Source organism: Staurois parvus, unplaced genomic scaffold, assembly GCF_062004578.1.
Source record: "Staurois parvus isolate SC_StPar_1 unplaced genomic scaffold, SC_StPar_1.0 ptg000553l, whole genome shotgun sequence".
NCBI classification, from domain to species: Eukaryota; Metazoa; Chordata; class Amphibia; order Anura; family Ranidae; genus Staurois; species Staurois parvus.
In genome coordinates, this window is record NW_028318349.1 from 490,326 (window position 1) to 507,500 (window position 17,175).

The following is a 17,175-nucleotide window of genomic DNA, read 5'->3' on the forward strand; positions in this document are numbered from 1 at the left end:
AGAAACTCTAAAGCATGAGTGCATAGTATGTTAGATTACTTATCTAAATATAAATCAGTCAGAACATGGAAATAAGTATACCTGTCTGCCATTATGAAAATCCTAAAAAAAAATGCTAATTTTATCTCTTTTGGTCTGTAATGACTGAAAAAGGAAAACTAATACAGCCACCGCACCTAAGAACTGGTTTAAGGCAACATATTACATTTTTGTTTTTGAGTTTAGATGCACTAGGATATCCTTTAAAGGACATGGTAAACACACAGAAGCAAACTTGATAACATAGAAGATGGAACAGCATCAACCAGGATGTTGCCTCCAATACCAGGTATTGAAAAAGTCTAACTGTATTCATGAGCATATGAATAAACATCAATAGAAGTCCATGGTGGCTGGTGCTCTCCTGTGGAAGAAAGCTTGTCCAAATTGGATAAAGTATATCCGAAAAAAAGATTTGAAAACTACCCAGTGTGCAACTCTGCCTATACTGAAAAGTTGTTAGTTGAAACACCTTTAAAGGATCAATCATATCAAAGTCCCTTGTTCTGCAGAGACCAGTTAGAACAAATTCTCAAAAAACCACCAATAGAGTCCACAGATAGATATCACTCTGATCTCTTAGTTATTAATTAGTACCAGTAATGTGTGCGACACAATGGTTATTACACACATGCACACAACAATGGACTAGAATGTTCACATAAGTGTTGTTGCATAATTATGTGTTTTTCAATGAGTTTACATAGCATGTTTTTGCAAGCTTTTTAATGTTCTTTCACGCTTCATGCTTTTTTTGTAGGGGGAAGAAACTGCCAAACAAAATGCTGTCAAAAACAAATGTACATGAGTGTTCCCACTCAAATCTATGAGCCAAAAAACACACTATGCTGCACATGCACCTTTTCAAAAATCACACTGCATCATATTGCATTGATTTTAACAAGCACCATAAAAAATGTGATTTATATATGTCATGCACTGAAGTTCAACCTCAGACACAGAAAAAAGTACTAGTGTGAATGGGGCCTTAGACATTAAAATGCAAAATGTTAGCAGATGATTACAACAATACTGTATTTAAGGGAATGCTGTGAGTAAGAAAGAAAAGGTGAGGAGGCTGATGGAGTGAAGTAACGGTTTCAAATGAAAGATGATTCAAGACTGAACTGACTGACCACAGACTGGATGAGAAGGCAAAGTGAAAGGTCTTTGAGGATTGAGAAGTTTGCTCGTGGAGGATGAGAGTTCAGTTTTGGATAAACCAAGGCTACCCAGTGTACCCCTGCATCATCATATCAGTTTATCACGTTCAAATAATACCTGCTAGAGCGATCAATTATCAGTTCTGCCTTGTGTACTCTGTAGGGTTATCTCAAGCAGCCTTTAGTCCTGTCCAGGTTACCTCAATGAACAATAGAACACCTACCTCCTTTGTAGGAGTAGAGACAAGAGTTAGGTTACTGGTAGGATCACCAGATAAAATTGGAAAAAAAACTGAAAGAAATAAATCCAGCCACTACATCTAAGGCTGCATTATACTACATTTTTGTTCTTTAAAGTCTAATTGCGTGATACTAATCACTTACATTAAAAATAAAGCAAATTCACTGTCAGATGCTGTTAAAAATTAGCCTATTTAATAGACTGCCTTCAAACAATATGATTGGAGAAAGTATGCATCCCTCTGTGATAGAACAGAACATAAAACCAAAACTTATCTAATGATCAGTTTTCTCCCCATCTGTGTCACTAGAGTTAATGAGATGCAGCCTTAACGGCTTTAAATGTCTGAAATGTTGTACATTTTGGGTGCAAGTGATAGTTCTTGTGCATAAGAGACTGGTAATGAGACATCCACACACAAAAAAACTTCAACCCGATAAACCACATTTACATCCTAATACCTATGTAAACCCTACAGCTTTCTACCTGTACAGTACTGACACAACTCATAGAACACAGTCTAAATCAAAATCTGGGGTGGGGGACTTAAAATGCTTCACAGGATGCTAAGAAAATTTCCAGTGTTTTCCCAACGGTCACACTGTGATTGCCACTATCTTGGTCTACAGCAGCAATGGGCAAACTACGGCCCGCGGGCCGTATACGGCCCGGCGGACCTTTTAATCCGGCCTGCGGAGCTAGGCTCCCGCTAGGCTCCTCTCACAGTCCGCCCTGTTTCCTATGAGGATCTGTCCCCCCTCGACGTATCTGCGCATGTGCCGGAGATCGCCGATCGGCTGCTAATGCCTGAAACTGGCACATGCGCAGATACGTCGAGGGGGACAGATCCTCATAGGAGACAGATTTTCATGCTACACCGAACGGCGCGGGAACAAGAGGAACAAGAGGAACGCGCGGAGCAAAGGTAAGTGAATTGACACAGGGGGGACTTGGGGACTTAATATGGGGGATGAATTAATATGGGGAATGAATTACTATATGGGGGATGAATTACTATATGGGGGATGAATTACTATATGGGGGATGAATTACTATATGGGGGATGAATTACTATATGGGGGATGAATTACTATATGGGGGATGAATTACTATATGGGGGGATGAATTGCTATATGGGGGATGAATTGCTATATGGGGGATGAATTGCTATATGGGGGATGAATTACTATGGGGGACGAATTACTATATGGGGGATGAATTACTATGCTTACTATGGGGGAATATTACTATACTTACTATGGATGACACATACACATCATTCATCTACTCTTGGTCCGGCCCCCGGGTCCAATATATGAACCCATTGCGGCCCTCAAGTCAAAAAGTTTGCCCACCCCTGGTCTACAGTATAGGGCACAGGATTTGTTATTCATAACATAAAAAAAAAAAAAAAAAAAAAAAAAAACCATGCCAAGGCCACCCCTAGTGCACACTCATTATACCCCTGCCCACTCTGAGAATGCAAACAATAAGGGTCCATTCACACCAGCCACCGCTTTAACGTAGTGGCTGGTGTGCAGTGCAGTCCAGTAGGAATCACACAAAAACAAACTTTAAATGTCACACAGACATTTCATTAAGCACAACTGGCTGCCATGCGGTGCCTCATGCTGTGCTGAAAAAAAAAATAGAGCATGCACTACTGTTTCAGCGCACCATGCCCGCACACCACCGCAATGTGTTGGTGTGAATTGAGCACACGGAAGACCAGGTATTACGCCTTATCATGCAGTAGGACTGAGCTGGAGTAACCACTCAGCACAGTCCTACTGCATCTGTTGTGAATGGACCACAAGTAGTGAGAAAAGCACATAGGGGAGGGACCTGCTTCCTGCATTGTACAACAAGATAAGGAATTTACAGGTAAGTCAAATTCCTATTACTGTAATTGTAGAGTACTTGTATTCACAGACCATGAGACATCCCCGAGAAACAAAAAGAACAGCCAACAGGTTCACAAAAATCAAGATTAACCACAATTACTCAGTGGTGCAACACTATACCAACATGAAGTTTTCACCATTTTTCAGAGACAGAGCTTTCTTTCGGTTGTATTTAATCACCACCAGGTTTCTTCTAATTTGGTATAATACCAAAAAAATTGGAAAAATAATGGAATAAACAAACATTCTTAATTTGTTATAAAATTTAGCAAACAAATCTTTTTCATAAATTTAGGCCAACCTGTCTACAAACAATGGTATATACAGTAATACCTCGGTTTACGAATTTAATTCGATCTGCAGGACTTTTCGTATAGCAAAAAATTCGTATAGCGAAAAATTCATAAACCGAAACACTGTTTCCCATAGCACTACACTGAAAACCAATTAATCAGTTCCGGAGGTCAGAAAAAGTAAACGCTACTAATATACCGCATGAGTTATTTTATCAAGTCATGCTGTATTTTAGTAGTGACAAAAATGTGTTAATGTTTCAGCTGTCAGCAGGGTTCCCCACTGACAGCTGAATGTAAAAGAATTGCCGGCAATTAAAAAAAAAAAAAAAAAAATTGGTGTGGGGACCCCCTCCCATTCATACCAAGCCCTTCGGGTCTGGTATGGATTTTGAGGAGAACTCCCACGTCACAATTAAAAAAAAAAAAAAAAAAAAAAAAAAAAAAAAAAAAAAAAAACACACAATAGCGTGATGGTCCCCCCCAAAATCCATACCAGCCCCTTAGCCGAGCAGGTCAGGAAAGGGGCTAGCGCCACCCCCCCACTCCTGAACCATACCAGGCCACATGCCCTCAACATGGGGGGGTGCTTTGGGGCAGGGGGGCTCCCCTCCCAAAGAGCCTTGTCTTCATGTTGATGGGGAGAAAGACCTCCTCCCCACAACCCTGGCCGGTGGCTGTGGGGGTCTGCGGGCAAAGGGCTTATCGGAACCTGGAAGCCCCCAGATCCCGGCCCCACCAACTGAATGAGTATGGTACCCCTACACATTCACAAAAAGTGTAGTGTGCAAAAAAAAAAAAGTGGACACGGTCTTTGACAAGTCCTTTATTAAAAGAAAAAGCTAAAAACTAAAAGAATGTCCCCCGCAGTAGATCCAACGTCAGTCATAATGCCCGCCATCACCGCCTTGTAACCAAAACCGTAAATGTATTTTATTGGGATTTTATATGATAGGCCAACAAAGTGGCACATAATTGTGAAGTGGAAGGAAAATAATAAATGGTTTTCGAAAAAATTTTTTACAAATAAATGTGAAAAATGAGTGGTGTGCATTTGTATTCAGCACTCTTTACTCTGATACATCTAACTAAAATCTAGTGGAACCAACTGCCTTTGAAATTCACCGAATTAGTAAACAAAGTCCAACTTTGTGTAATTTAATCTCGGTATAAATACAGCTGTTCTGTGAAGCCCCCAGAGGTTTATTAGAGAACATACAGCATCACAAAGGCCAAGGAACACACCAGAAAGGTTAGGGATAAAATTGTGAAGAAGTTTAAAGCAGAGTTGGGTTATAAAAAAATATCCCAAGCTTTGAACATTTCACGGTACACTGTTCAATCCATCAACCGAAAATGGAATGGCACAACAGCAAACCAACCAAGACATAGCGGTCCACCTAAACAGACAGGTCAGGCAAGGAAAGCATTAATCAGAGAAACAGCCAAGAGGCCCATGGTAACTCTGGAGGAACTGCAGAGATCCACAGCTCAGGTGGGAGAATCCGTCCACAGAGGACAATTATTAGTTGTGCACTCCACAAATCTGGCCTTTATGGATGAGTGGCAAGAAGAAAGCCTTTGTTGAAAGAAAGCCATAAGAAGTCCGGTTTGCAGTTTGCGAGAAGCTATGTGAGGGACACAGCAAACATGTGGAAGAAGGTGCTCTGGTCAGATGAGATCAAAATGTTACTTTTTAGCCTAAAAGCAAAACGCTATGTGGGGGGGGGGGGTGTACATCACCCTGAATACACCATCCCCACCATGAAACATGATGGTGGCAGCATCACATTGTGGGGATGCTTTTCTTCAGCAGGGACAAGGAAGCTGGTCAGAGTTCATGGGAAGATAGATGGAGCCAAATACAGGACAATCTTAGAAGAAAACCTGTTAGAGTCTGCAAAAGACTTGAGACTGGGGTGGAGGTTCACTTTCCAGCAGGACAACGACTCTAAACATACAGGCACAGCTACAATGGGATGGTTTAGATCAAAGCATATTCATGTGTTAGAATGGACCAGTCAAAGTCCAGACATAAATCCAATTGGGAATCTGTTCTCTTCCTGTACTTTCATATAGGCTGTCAGTTACTTAGCTATAGGAAGCATAAATGGAACATGAGGGCACTATACAGCGCACTAATTAGTGCCCTCGCAGTCCTTTGAGAACTGCAAGTAACCGTGCCAGATGGGATTTGTAGTTTCTTTGGTCACAGATCGCAATGAAGTGTGTGTGTGTGTGTGTGTGTTGAGATCCCTGGTCGCTATAATTGGGGGGTGGGGGCAAGTGCTTAGCAAAACTTTGCACCCTGAACATGCAAATAACATGTCGCTAAATGTGAACCTGTCCTTTTAATTTGTTTTTGTGTGACACATTTATTCAAAGAAAAAAAACAAAAACAGAAAAAAAAAAAAAAAAAACACAAAACAAAATCACACACACAGCTGCTTTTTTCACTTCACTTGAAAGGTTGCTTTCATATGCACATCAAAGGTCTATTTGATTTTCATACAATTGACAGTGAATACAAAGTAGCAATCATGTTACTTTACATCACTGTTCAGAAAGTCATGTTTGGCAGCAGTAGCTAGTCCCGCTACCATTTTAACAAGAAATTGCCACTAAAAACAGTGAGCCGTTTCACACATATGTAGCTGGATGCGTTTTGAACCACATCCAATTGGCATGACATGTGAAAGAACACTGCTTTCTATTGTGCCTGATCACATATATCTGGTGCAGCCGGAGTGTGGATTCAGTGCGAATTGAGAAAGAGTCCTGTCAGGTTTGTGGGCAGTGCGCTCCGGTACAGGTGTGAATACAGGCCATTTGATTTCTATAGGAATGTTTCTGAATTGCACGTCATTCCGTTGTGAACAGGATAAAATCCTGACCTGATCAGATCTAAACCTGACCTGAAACGCAACTACAACTACTTTGTCAGTTAGCACCGCACATGTGTGAATCCACACTTAGAGAGAGGCATAGGGCATGCTATGCACACCCTCCGTACTTCATTAAAGATTTTGTGGGAGTTTGTAACACACCGAGCTGGTTAAAAACACCTTTTACAAATGAGCACAAATGACATAACACACCATAATAATAAAAAAAAAAAGCCACATATCATCATGCTTCAATGAAATGACTTGTGTGTTAGGTCTGCCTCTGGTTGGCAGAGTAGAAGTTACAATACTTTAAAAATGTGCTTCCCTAAGGCAGGGTCCACACTTGCCTGGTGTGTCACATTGCACATTAGCGTACACCTCTGTACATCCAATGGTGCACCTGAACCTTTTTTGGGGAAAGCAACATACACCGGTATGAATTGCTATAGCATAATACAAAAGGTAACTTTTGCTCACTTTGTGTTTTTTGTTTAATCGTTGGTCTTTCCCATCAGTGACTTCTTCTATAATGTCTCCTTCATCCTCTTCATCGCTGTCATCTGCACTTTCTAAGAAGTTAAAGGTTTCAAGGACATCACCTGAGTTCCTACAGGAAAGACCATAAATGTTACACCTGCCAAAATGAATTGTATGGGTAATGCTCCTTCAGAAAAGAAAAACAATATACACTATATTGCCAAAAGTATTGGTCGGCCTGCCTTTCCACACACACATGAACTTTAATGGTATCCCAGTCTTAGTCCACAGGGTTCAATATTGAGTTGGCCCCCCCTTTGCAGCTATAACAGCTTCAACTCTTCTGGGAAGGCTGTCCACAAGGTTTAGGAGTGTGTCTATGGGAATGTTTGACCATTCTTGAGCGCATTTGTGAGGTCAGGCACTGATGTCAGACGAGAAGGCCATGCTTGCAGTCTCCGCTCTAATTCATCCCAAAAGGTGTTCTAATCGGGTTGAGGTCAGGACTCTGTGCAGGCCAGTCAAATTCCTCCACCCCAAACTCGATCATCCATGTCTTTATGGACCTTGCTTTGTGCACTGGTGCTCAGTCATGTTGGAACAGGAAAGGGCCATCCCCAAACTGTTCCCACAAAGTTGGGAACATGAAATTGTCTTGGTATGCTGATGCCTTACGAGTCCCCTTCACTGGAACTAAGGGGCCAAGCCCAACCGCTGAAAACAACCCCACACCATAATTCCCCCTCCACTAAAAACTTTACACTTGGCACAATGCAGTCAGGCTAGTATCATTCTCCTGGCAACAGCCAAAACCAGATACATCCATCGGATTGCCAGACAGAGAAACGTGATTTGTCACTCCAGAAAACACATCTCCACTGCTCGAGTCCAGTGGTGGCATGCTTTACACCACTGCATCAGATGCTTCGCATTGCATCTTGGTGATGTAAGGCTTGGATGCATTTGCTCGGCCATGGAAACCCATTCCATGAAGCTCTCATCACACTGTTGTTGTGCTAATCTGAAGGCCACACGAAGATTTGAGATCTTTAGCTATAGACTCTGCAGACAGTTGGTGACTTCTTCGCACTGTGTGCTTCAGAATGTGCTGACCCCGCTCTGTCATTTTACATGGCCTACCAATTCATGGCTGAGTTGCTGTTCCCAGTTGCTTCCACTTTGTTATAATACCACTAACAGTTGACCGTGGAATATTTAGTAGCAAGGAAATGTCACGGATGGATTTATTGCACAGGTGGCAACCTTTCACGGTACCACGCTTTAATTCACTGAGCCCCTGAGAGCGACCCATTCTTTCACAAATGTTTGTAGAAGCAGTCTACATGCCTAGGTGCTTGATTTTATACACCTGTGGCCATGGAGGCGATTGAAACACCTGAATCCAATGATTTGGAGGGGTGTCAATACTTTTGACAATATAGTGTACATGTCAAAACATTTTAGCCAATCTTATAACAGACCATTCCAATGAAGAGAATAATCTTAAAATACAAGTTAAAAAAAACCAAAACACTTTGTAGATTCTCTAAAAGTAATGTGTACATTTAAAAAATAAAATGTATTTTAATATAGATTTAGAGAACATACAGGAATCTCTTAAAGTGGTTGTAAAGGCTAAAGGTTTTTTTTCCTTTATGTATTTTATGCATGAAGTTAAAAAACCTTCAGTATACAGTGCCCATGCAGTCCCTCCAATACTTACCTTAGCTAGATTTCGATCCGGCAATGTGCAAGAGCACATCAACTCTCCCAGGTCTCTGCCTCTTCATTGGCTGAGGCACAGCTCCGCTGCTGTCATTTACAGCCAGTGAGGAAAGAGAGGGTGCGGGGCCGAGTTCCCCTAGAGCAAGTGGCTTTCTTTGGAGGCACTCGCCAAGAGGGAGGGGCCAGGAGTGTCAGCAGGGGACCTCACAAGAGGAGGCAAGTATAACATGTTTATTTTTTATTTTTTGTTTTTAAACATGAGCCTTTACTATCACTTTAAACATCTGCACAGCGAACTCACCAACTGTGTGAGGAAAGGTCAGACTTCTAAGCAAACAACACAGGTGTGTGGTAGAGTCCCCTACACTGGCAGGCATACAATATGCAGAGCACACCCACGCAGGTAATGGGTAAATTAATTTCAAAGAATCAGCTTGTCTTTTATGAATGACTCATGATAAAGGATCAAAGTAACAATAAGCTGAAAATCATTATAATTTGCACATGCAATTAAATACAATATAGCGAAAATATCTATTGAAATAGAAAGTGATTGTTTAAGCTTATTAATTAGTGAATAAACTTGAGAAAATGGATAATCCTTAGATAGGATATATGCCTGTCTCTGCTACATAATATATCCATATAACAATACCTGCTGGATGTGGAGACAACCTTACAATTTGCAAAGAACGCATGAACCCTATGGACAGTATAAACACAACGAATTACAGCCTTTCATTCAAATTCAAAGAAATAAACTGTTGTACTGACATATGAATATTTAAAGTGATACAAACATTTCCTGATATTGCACAGAGCAGCCCTAATCCTCTTCTAAAGTCCCCCACTGGTGCTCCTGGCTCCTCCCCCCTACTGAGTGCCCACAGAGCAAGCTGCTTTCTCTGGGTGCACTTGTGTGTGCTCGCTCCTGAGACACTTCTGTGTGTCTATAAAGACACACACAGTGCGGCCCTGCCCAACGCACTCCCTCCTCACTGGCTGTGATGGACAGCAGATGCTGTGTCTCACCCAATGAGGGTGAGACCTGGGAGAGCCACTGCTCTTGTGAATTGCACATCGCAGGATCGAGATCAGGCTCAGGTAAGTATTAGGGAAGGGGCTGATGGGGGAGCTGCAGACTGAAGGTTTTTTACCTTCAGCCTTTACAACAACTTTGTGAAATCTGAAACCTTTAAATATAAAATGATTGTGGCAGCAAAGACTGGGCAGCTGTATTACTTATAGCGGATATGTGAAAACTGGCGTTTTGTGGCCTTCAACAGTTTAAGGGTCAGTTCACCTTTACCAAAAAAACTACATGTGTGTCCATATATCCAGTGAAGTGACTAGCCTCAGGTGATACACAGAGATAAAGCAAATCCTCTTACATAAGTTGTACCTGTTAATCGGCTGTTTTCTCTTCTCTACATCTGATCAAGGTGCTGAATTTATAAAGCTTGTCTGAGTTTAGAAAAAAAGGGGTAGAGCAGAAAAACTCTGCAGACCTCAGTGAGGACAGCTCTGCAGGGATGACTAGAGGGAAGGGACACAACCCCCTTCACACAGCTCACATGAACAGAGCCAAGCCTGTCAATCTGTTGGAGGTCCCCTCCTGTCACCTTTTTTCTCTTGGCATCAGGAAAACTTGTCAGACTCATGCTGATAGAGGAATGGCAGATGACAGTGCTCTGGATAGAGACAAGTACACACTATAGAGGGACATGCTTTGTTCATATTTCATATATCTGAAGTGTACAACTACTTTAAGCCAGACTGAAAAACTACCAGAGAATCAACTCATCCTACCTTGTTGCTAGGATGTTGCCAAGAACCTCCTAGCCAAATCAAACCCCCTCGCATGCACTTTCCCTGCCCTGTCGCAATAGCTCTAAGCTTAGTTTGAGAGCTCACTCTTATTTTGGTGAGGGGGCATAAGCCTGGAGTGACCCAACCTCCTAGCAACAAGGCAGGTTTAAGTGATTTAACCTACCTGAAGGAAGCTATTTTATCATCATTTTGCAGCTAGCTAATAAGAACAATGTATACATTATCTCTTTCTATCCATATTTGCCCTGGTCTTGGACAAAATGCTGTGTATTGCCCTGGATTTGTCCCTCAATGGACATTTTGTGACCCCAAGATTTAAATTACTCAATTCAGCCCATTGTTTTATTTGATTTTTACTCTTGGGGTCATTAGGGTGACTAAGGGTTGAAAATAAAATGTGGGCCAAGACATTAACCACTTAACGCCAGGCGATGTACCCATACTGCAGCTGCAGGCATAATCCTGGTATCTTTTTACAGCTGGAGGAGCACATTCTTGGAAAAGTAATCCTAGCAGCTAAAAAGCCACTGGATTGCTTTTACAAGCGGTGGGAGGGATGCCAGAAAAGGCCTGGTGTTCAAGTGGTTAAACTATATCGACCTATTATGTTCAATTCTGTATAATAAACTAGTATCCAAGTTTTAAAAGTTGGCATCGCGCCACCTCCTCATATCTGCAAATAGAAATTCGAGTAAAGATAACCCCTCACCTCAGTGCACATCACTAGAACAATTACTTTAGCACATAGGTCCTCAATCAATTCAAACAGAGCTACTAATTCCTATCACAGTAATATCGGGTCCTATCGCTTTTTCATAAAATCCTACGACATGTCCAGAGTACCCGATGGAGATGCCAGGCTAAAAACAGGAACACTGCTGCATGTTTTCTGGCACTGCCCCCCACTGCTTCGCTTTGTGGTCTAAAGTCTGAAAATTGATCCCTTTAGCTAATTTCAGTGAATCTAGGGATAGACCCCAAGGGCTAACTGTACATTAACACAAATCAAACAAAACAGCATAGGTCTTCACTGACCTGTCACCAGTTAAATGCAGCATGTGCCTATACACCTGCTTTGTGGGGAAAAAAGGGTAACCTACTTCATATGCATGTGGTTTGCAACCAATATGACCTGAATCATATTAACCATCTGCTCACTTAAAGGACAAGTTTACCTTTCATAATATGTTACACCCATATTCAGGGTGTGACATGTAACATGTTACGAATGGACTGGTATTCTGTGAATGAGAGCACTACAAGTTCCGACATCCTTTGCCGCCCTGGGCTCCCCATTGGCCGGGGTCTGGAAGTCCCCCTGATGCTCCCCCTTCTCAACCCTTTAGCACATTACATATTCCCTTGCTGGCAGGCAAGTGTAATAAGCAATTTGACAGTGAAAAAGAAACGGACATTCTATTTTAGGAATATATTTTGCGTGTTATGTGCTAACAATGTCTTGTACAGAAGTTCCATTCTTCACTATTATGCACATCGCCTGATGCAACTAGCTACTGCTTCCTTGATTCATTTGGATGTATGTTAATGCCTGTTTATGTGAACAATGAAAAAATGTAAAATGCTAGTTTACCTTTAATGGTTCAGAAATGGTATCTCATACCATGGCATCTAATACATGCGTGCTCACAGAATAAATATATATCTGCTGACAGACTTCTAAATTGCACAAAAGCGCACACAGATACCTAAAATGGCTCAGCAGTACAACAGAGTTTAAGATTACCTTTTGTTTTCCTGTCCCTTTTGTTTCAGTGAAGAAGAGTCTCCTCCATTGAGTATCTGTTCTAGGTTCTTTGTTTCAACAGAGCCATTTGGCTCAGAGCCTGAAAGTCCAAGCAGAGAACGTACCCTTTGCGACCGAACATCTAAAATTGTGTCTGTATACCCAACTTCTTGAAGATACCTGCAGAAGGGAACACATGTAAGCAACTCAGAAAATCTTCGACCCTTTTTATGGCACAGCCACATCTACACTAAATGAAATGCAGGATACAAGTTCACACTTGTTCTTATGTCAAGTGAAAACCTATAATGCCAATACTGAAAAGACTATGTTTGTGTCTGTTCAGTAATTTTACCGAGAGGAAAAACAGAAAATCAGAAATATATCCAAAATATCACATTCGTCAAAGACCCAGAATACAGATTTTTCAAAGAGTAAACATCTGCAGAGTTTCATAGACATGAAAATCTGCTTTCAGCTACAGTGCATGGGATATTGGGTGACAGAAAAGGGTCTACCAGCAATATTTCTGTGGCAGCATAGACACAAGTATTTTTATAGTTTAATATAGTTTCTCTGCTGTATCTTGTTGCATTCTGTTTTTAATACTTTGTCTAAAGTAAAATTATTATATATTTTCAGTGAACATACATCAAGTTATGAATAGTGTTTATCTTAAGGGTCTATGCACACTGGGCATTTTTTGCCAGTTCTTTTGGCAGGAAAAAAAAAACAAAAAAACTCAGCGTTTAATTTTTTCGTTTTGTTTTTTTTGTTTTTTTTTAAGACACGTTTAGCGTTTTTTTTCCTGCCAGAAAACTCCTCTCAAAAACGCAATCCAGAAGGGTTTTTTTCTGGACACATAAGATAACATTGAACTGCTTCTACAGGAAAAAACAAAAAAGCTAAATGTCCTGTAGAAGCAGCGTTTAAGCCCAGTATGCAAAGACCCTATAGCCAATAATTGGATTTCTTTCTACGTACTTTCCTGTAAAATAGATTTCTTGGAGTACATCACGGGACACAGAGCACGCTATTCATGACTATGTGGGTTATATGCCACCTATAGGTGAATGCACACTGGCCGACCAGAGAGAAAGTCCTCCCCTATATATAACCCCTCCTACACAGCAAGTACTTCAGTTTTTATAGCAAGCAATGAAATTCCACAAAGAAGGGAAGGACCTCTGTGTCCCGAGATGGGTGCCAAGATATGGATTTTACATGTAAGTATGTAGAAAAAAAAAAATCTTTATCGTACATCACAGGACACAGAGCAGGCTATTCGTGACTATGTGGGATGATCCAAAGCAATAAAAGACATTTTGAGGGGAGGGTGGCACCATGATAGCTACAGCCAACAATCCCACAAGACCTATTCAGCCATTCGCAAGATGCTGTGGCCAAAGGCAGAGTCCTCTGCAGCTCTCTCAGCCACCTGGTAGAACCTTGTGAACCAAAGCCCATGTAGCGGCCTCACAAATCTGAGCAACTGATGCCTAATGGCACATCGCCAAAGATGTCCCCACACCCCTGATAAAGTGTGCCCTCACCCGAAAGGGTGGGACCTTACCCTTCAAACCATAGGCTTAAATGATCAACTGACAGATCCAATGTGAAATCTTTGCCTTGGATGCTACCTGCCCCCTACTGGGCCCGTCAGGCAGCACAAGAGCATCCAACTTCCTGACCTGTGCCTCAATCTCTGGAAGACCCTTACAGCGCATACCATATCCAAGGTATGCAAGGTTCTTCCTGACTAAGGCCCAGGAAAGAATGATAGCAGAACAATGTCCCGATTGAGATGAAAAACTAGAAACCACCTTTGGTATTAAAAAAAAAAAAAACTGTTGCTGTCACAACACTACCTTATCCTGATGCAAAACCCGAACAGGCTGTTTAAAAGAAAGAGCTGCCAGCTCCAACACCTTTCTTGCAGAAGTGATTAGCTCTAAAAACAAAACAGGGCCAACAGGACTAGAGGAATCTCCCAAAGGGGCTCAGATGGTGATCTCTGCAAAACCTCCAAGACCAAGTTCAAGTCCCAATGACATAAAGGTAGCCTAAGAGGCAGAGCTAAATGCATTACTCCTTGCAAAAAGGTACGAGAGTGAGATGCAATGGCCTGTGGAGAAAAACAGCCAACCCTTAAACCTGTGTTACATCCTGCACAAAGTATGAATCAAGGAGTAAGAAACAACAAATGGATAGCGCTGACATCTGACCCTAAATGACACTTAAGGTCAATTTAATTTCCCCTCCAGATAGGAAATAAACCTTTCAACCACTACCTGGGTTCACCCCTGGCAAATTAGATTCTGTAATGGTAGGTCCTGTAATGGAAGCTTCCTGAAGCCGGCTTCCTGGTGCTCAACAGTGCAAAGAAAACAGGACCCAACCCCCCGATCTTACTAGAACTGGGCTTAATATAGCCAAACCTTCAATCCTAGCAACCATAAAGCAGGATACATTATTGGAGCCATGATAATAGGTCTGGGCAGACCGAAAGTATCCAAGGAGTACCCCCTGCCAAACGCACCATGTTGGTGTATCAAGCCCGCTTGGGCTGGGCTAGGCCAGGCTACCACTATTATCAATGTTACCTCCTCCTGCATCCTGCGCAAAGGACACAGCAATAGTTGAATCAGGGGCAGACAGACTAGGGGGAACTGGTCCCTAAGGTGTTACCAGAGCATATACCCCTAATGCCAAATGGGACTCCCATCCAGGACACAACCTAACATTGTAGAATCTGGAAGTCAGTAGTCAGATTTCCCCAATGCTGGCAGATTGCCAAGAATGTCTTGGAATGCAGGGACCACTTTCCCAGTATCAACCGCTGATGTCTGGGGAGAAAACCCCTAACAGTTCTCTATACCTGGAATGTGAACTGCCGACAGACGGCACATGCAGTTCTGTCCCAGACAGTGTGTGAGGCAGCCGAAATCTAACTAATTGATGGACCAATTCAATCCGAAACAGGACGTCTAAACTTATGCCTAGTACCTTGAGATCTAAGATAGATAGACCTCACAATACAGTTTGGTTTTGGGTCTGCGAACCGGTCAAGTGTCTCAATTCACCGCTGCCATAGCATTCTCTGCCCGAGATAATTCTCAAAACACAACCATCTCAGATTTTGGAGGGGAAAAGCTTACAGCAGCTGGTGTTCTCAGGTGTTCTCCCCTCCAAGTACTAACCAGGCTGATCCTGCTTAGCTTCCAAGTTTAGGCAAGATCAGGCACGTAAAGGGTGATGCAGACGCAGAACATTGCAGCTACACCACCAGAAATAGCTGCAAACCCAGATACACCTGACATCAGTTGGTCTGTCGTGACATGCATACACCGCCAGATTACCCCTAGAGTCCACTGGACCCAAGGGTGGCCCATCTGTGTCTCCGGTTCAACCTTCTGGGGCCCTTTAAGTTAATAATGTAGCAACTATATTGTCACCTAACTAAGCAGTCCCACAGGGATGCAGGTTCATAGCCATGTTAGTCTACAGTTAGGCAATCATGCAGGCAAGAAAACCTGGAGCCATGCAGGTCCAGTGTTATGCAAGAATGCAGATTATACAATACATAGTTCACACAAGTACGCAATCTTGAGTTCTTAAGTACAAATATGCAGTTTAAGTATGCATGTACAGCTTATGTATGCATGTACACTTGGTTTCCTAGGTATGCATGCATGCAAGTACACAGTTTATGCATCATGCATGCATACAGTTTATGCATCAGGTATGCATGCATACGCAGAGATTATGCATCAGGTAAGCATGCATGCAAGTGCACAGTTCATGCATCCAGTAAGCATGCAAGTGCACAGTTCATGCATCCAGTAAGCATGCAAGTGCACAGTTCATGCATCCAGTAAGCATGCAAGTGCACAGTTCATGCATCCAGTAAGCATGCAAGTGCACAGTTCATGCATCCAGTAAGCATGCAAGTACGCAACGTATGCATCAGGTATGCAAGCGCGCAATTTAAGCATCATGTATGCATGCAATTTAAGCATCAAGTGTGCATGTATGCTAAACAAAAAAAAAATGACCAACATTTTGAAAAAAAAAAAAACCCTTTAATTTCTGTTAGAAAATTTTGTAAGTAATTTTTATTCTTCACTGATGGGCACAGATGAGGCGGTGCTGATGGGCTGCACTGATGTTCAGTGCCCTGACAATCTGTACCTGTCAGAATTGCCAGCGCATGAGGAAAGGACTGCTGATAACGATAAAGTCTGTTTACAATGTGATCAGCTGTGATTGGACACAGCTGATCACATAGTAAAGGACCACTGTGATTGGCCCTGTACCGCAATCTGTGATAAGCCACATTAGAAGGACACAGCGATCAGACTGCACCCGATGTGTACCCCTGGGGTGCACAGGGGGGCGGGGTTCTGGAAGGACATCAATAGGGCCTTGAAGTTAGGCCAAAATGTATTCTGTTACGTCTTTGTAAAAAAAAAAAAAAATCCCAATACATGTAAATTAATTGGTTTACATGAGTTACAGTGTCTACAAATGGCAGTATATATGCTGGAATTTTAATTTTTTTTATACTAGTAATGGCGGCGATCAGCGATTTACAGCGGGACTGCAACGGGCATTCTGACACTGGGTGGAAATTGACTGCCACTGACATCCCGAGTAAAACTAATACAGTGATCAGTGCTAATGAAAAGCACTGACACTGTACAAATGACAGGAAGGGGCGATCAAAGGGTTAACTGTGTGGTGTGTGTTTTACAGTGTGCTGTGCTTTACTACAGAGACAAGCTGTTTTGTATCTCTCTGCTGTGCAGAGAGATACAAAACAACATTTCAATGCTGACAGGAGAGACCTGTTTACACACCAGTCTCTCCCC

General features: G+C 42.1%; 1 protein-coding gene across 4 annotated transcripts in view; it reads right to left on the reverse strand.

Annotated features, from left to right (window-relative positions):
- The window catches only part of STRN3 (striatin 3), a 113,941-nt gene that overhangs the window by 47,943 nt on the left and 48,823 nt on the right, over positions 1–17,175 (reverse strand). For all 4 annotated transcript variants that reach the window (XM_089691179.1, XM_089691178.1, XM_089691181.1 and 1 more), the window contains exons 5-6: positions 12,305–12,484; positions 7,006–7,135 (exon numbers count right to left, since the gene is read on the reverse strand). In XM_089691179.1, coding sequence (XP_089547305.1) covers positions 7,006–7,135; positions 12,305–12,484 — 310 coding nt within the window. The remainder of the gene's footprint in view (positions 1–7,005; positions 7,136–12,304; positions 12,485–17,175) is intronic.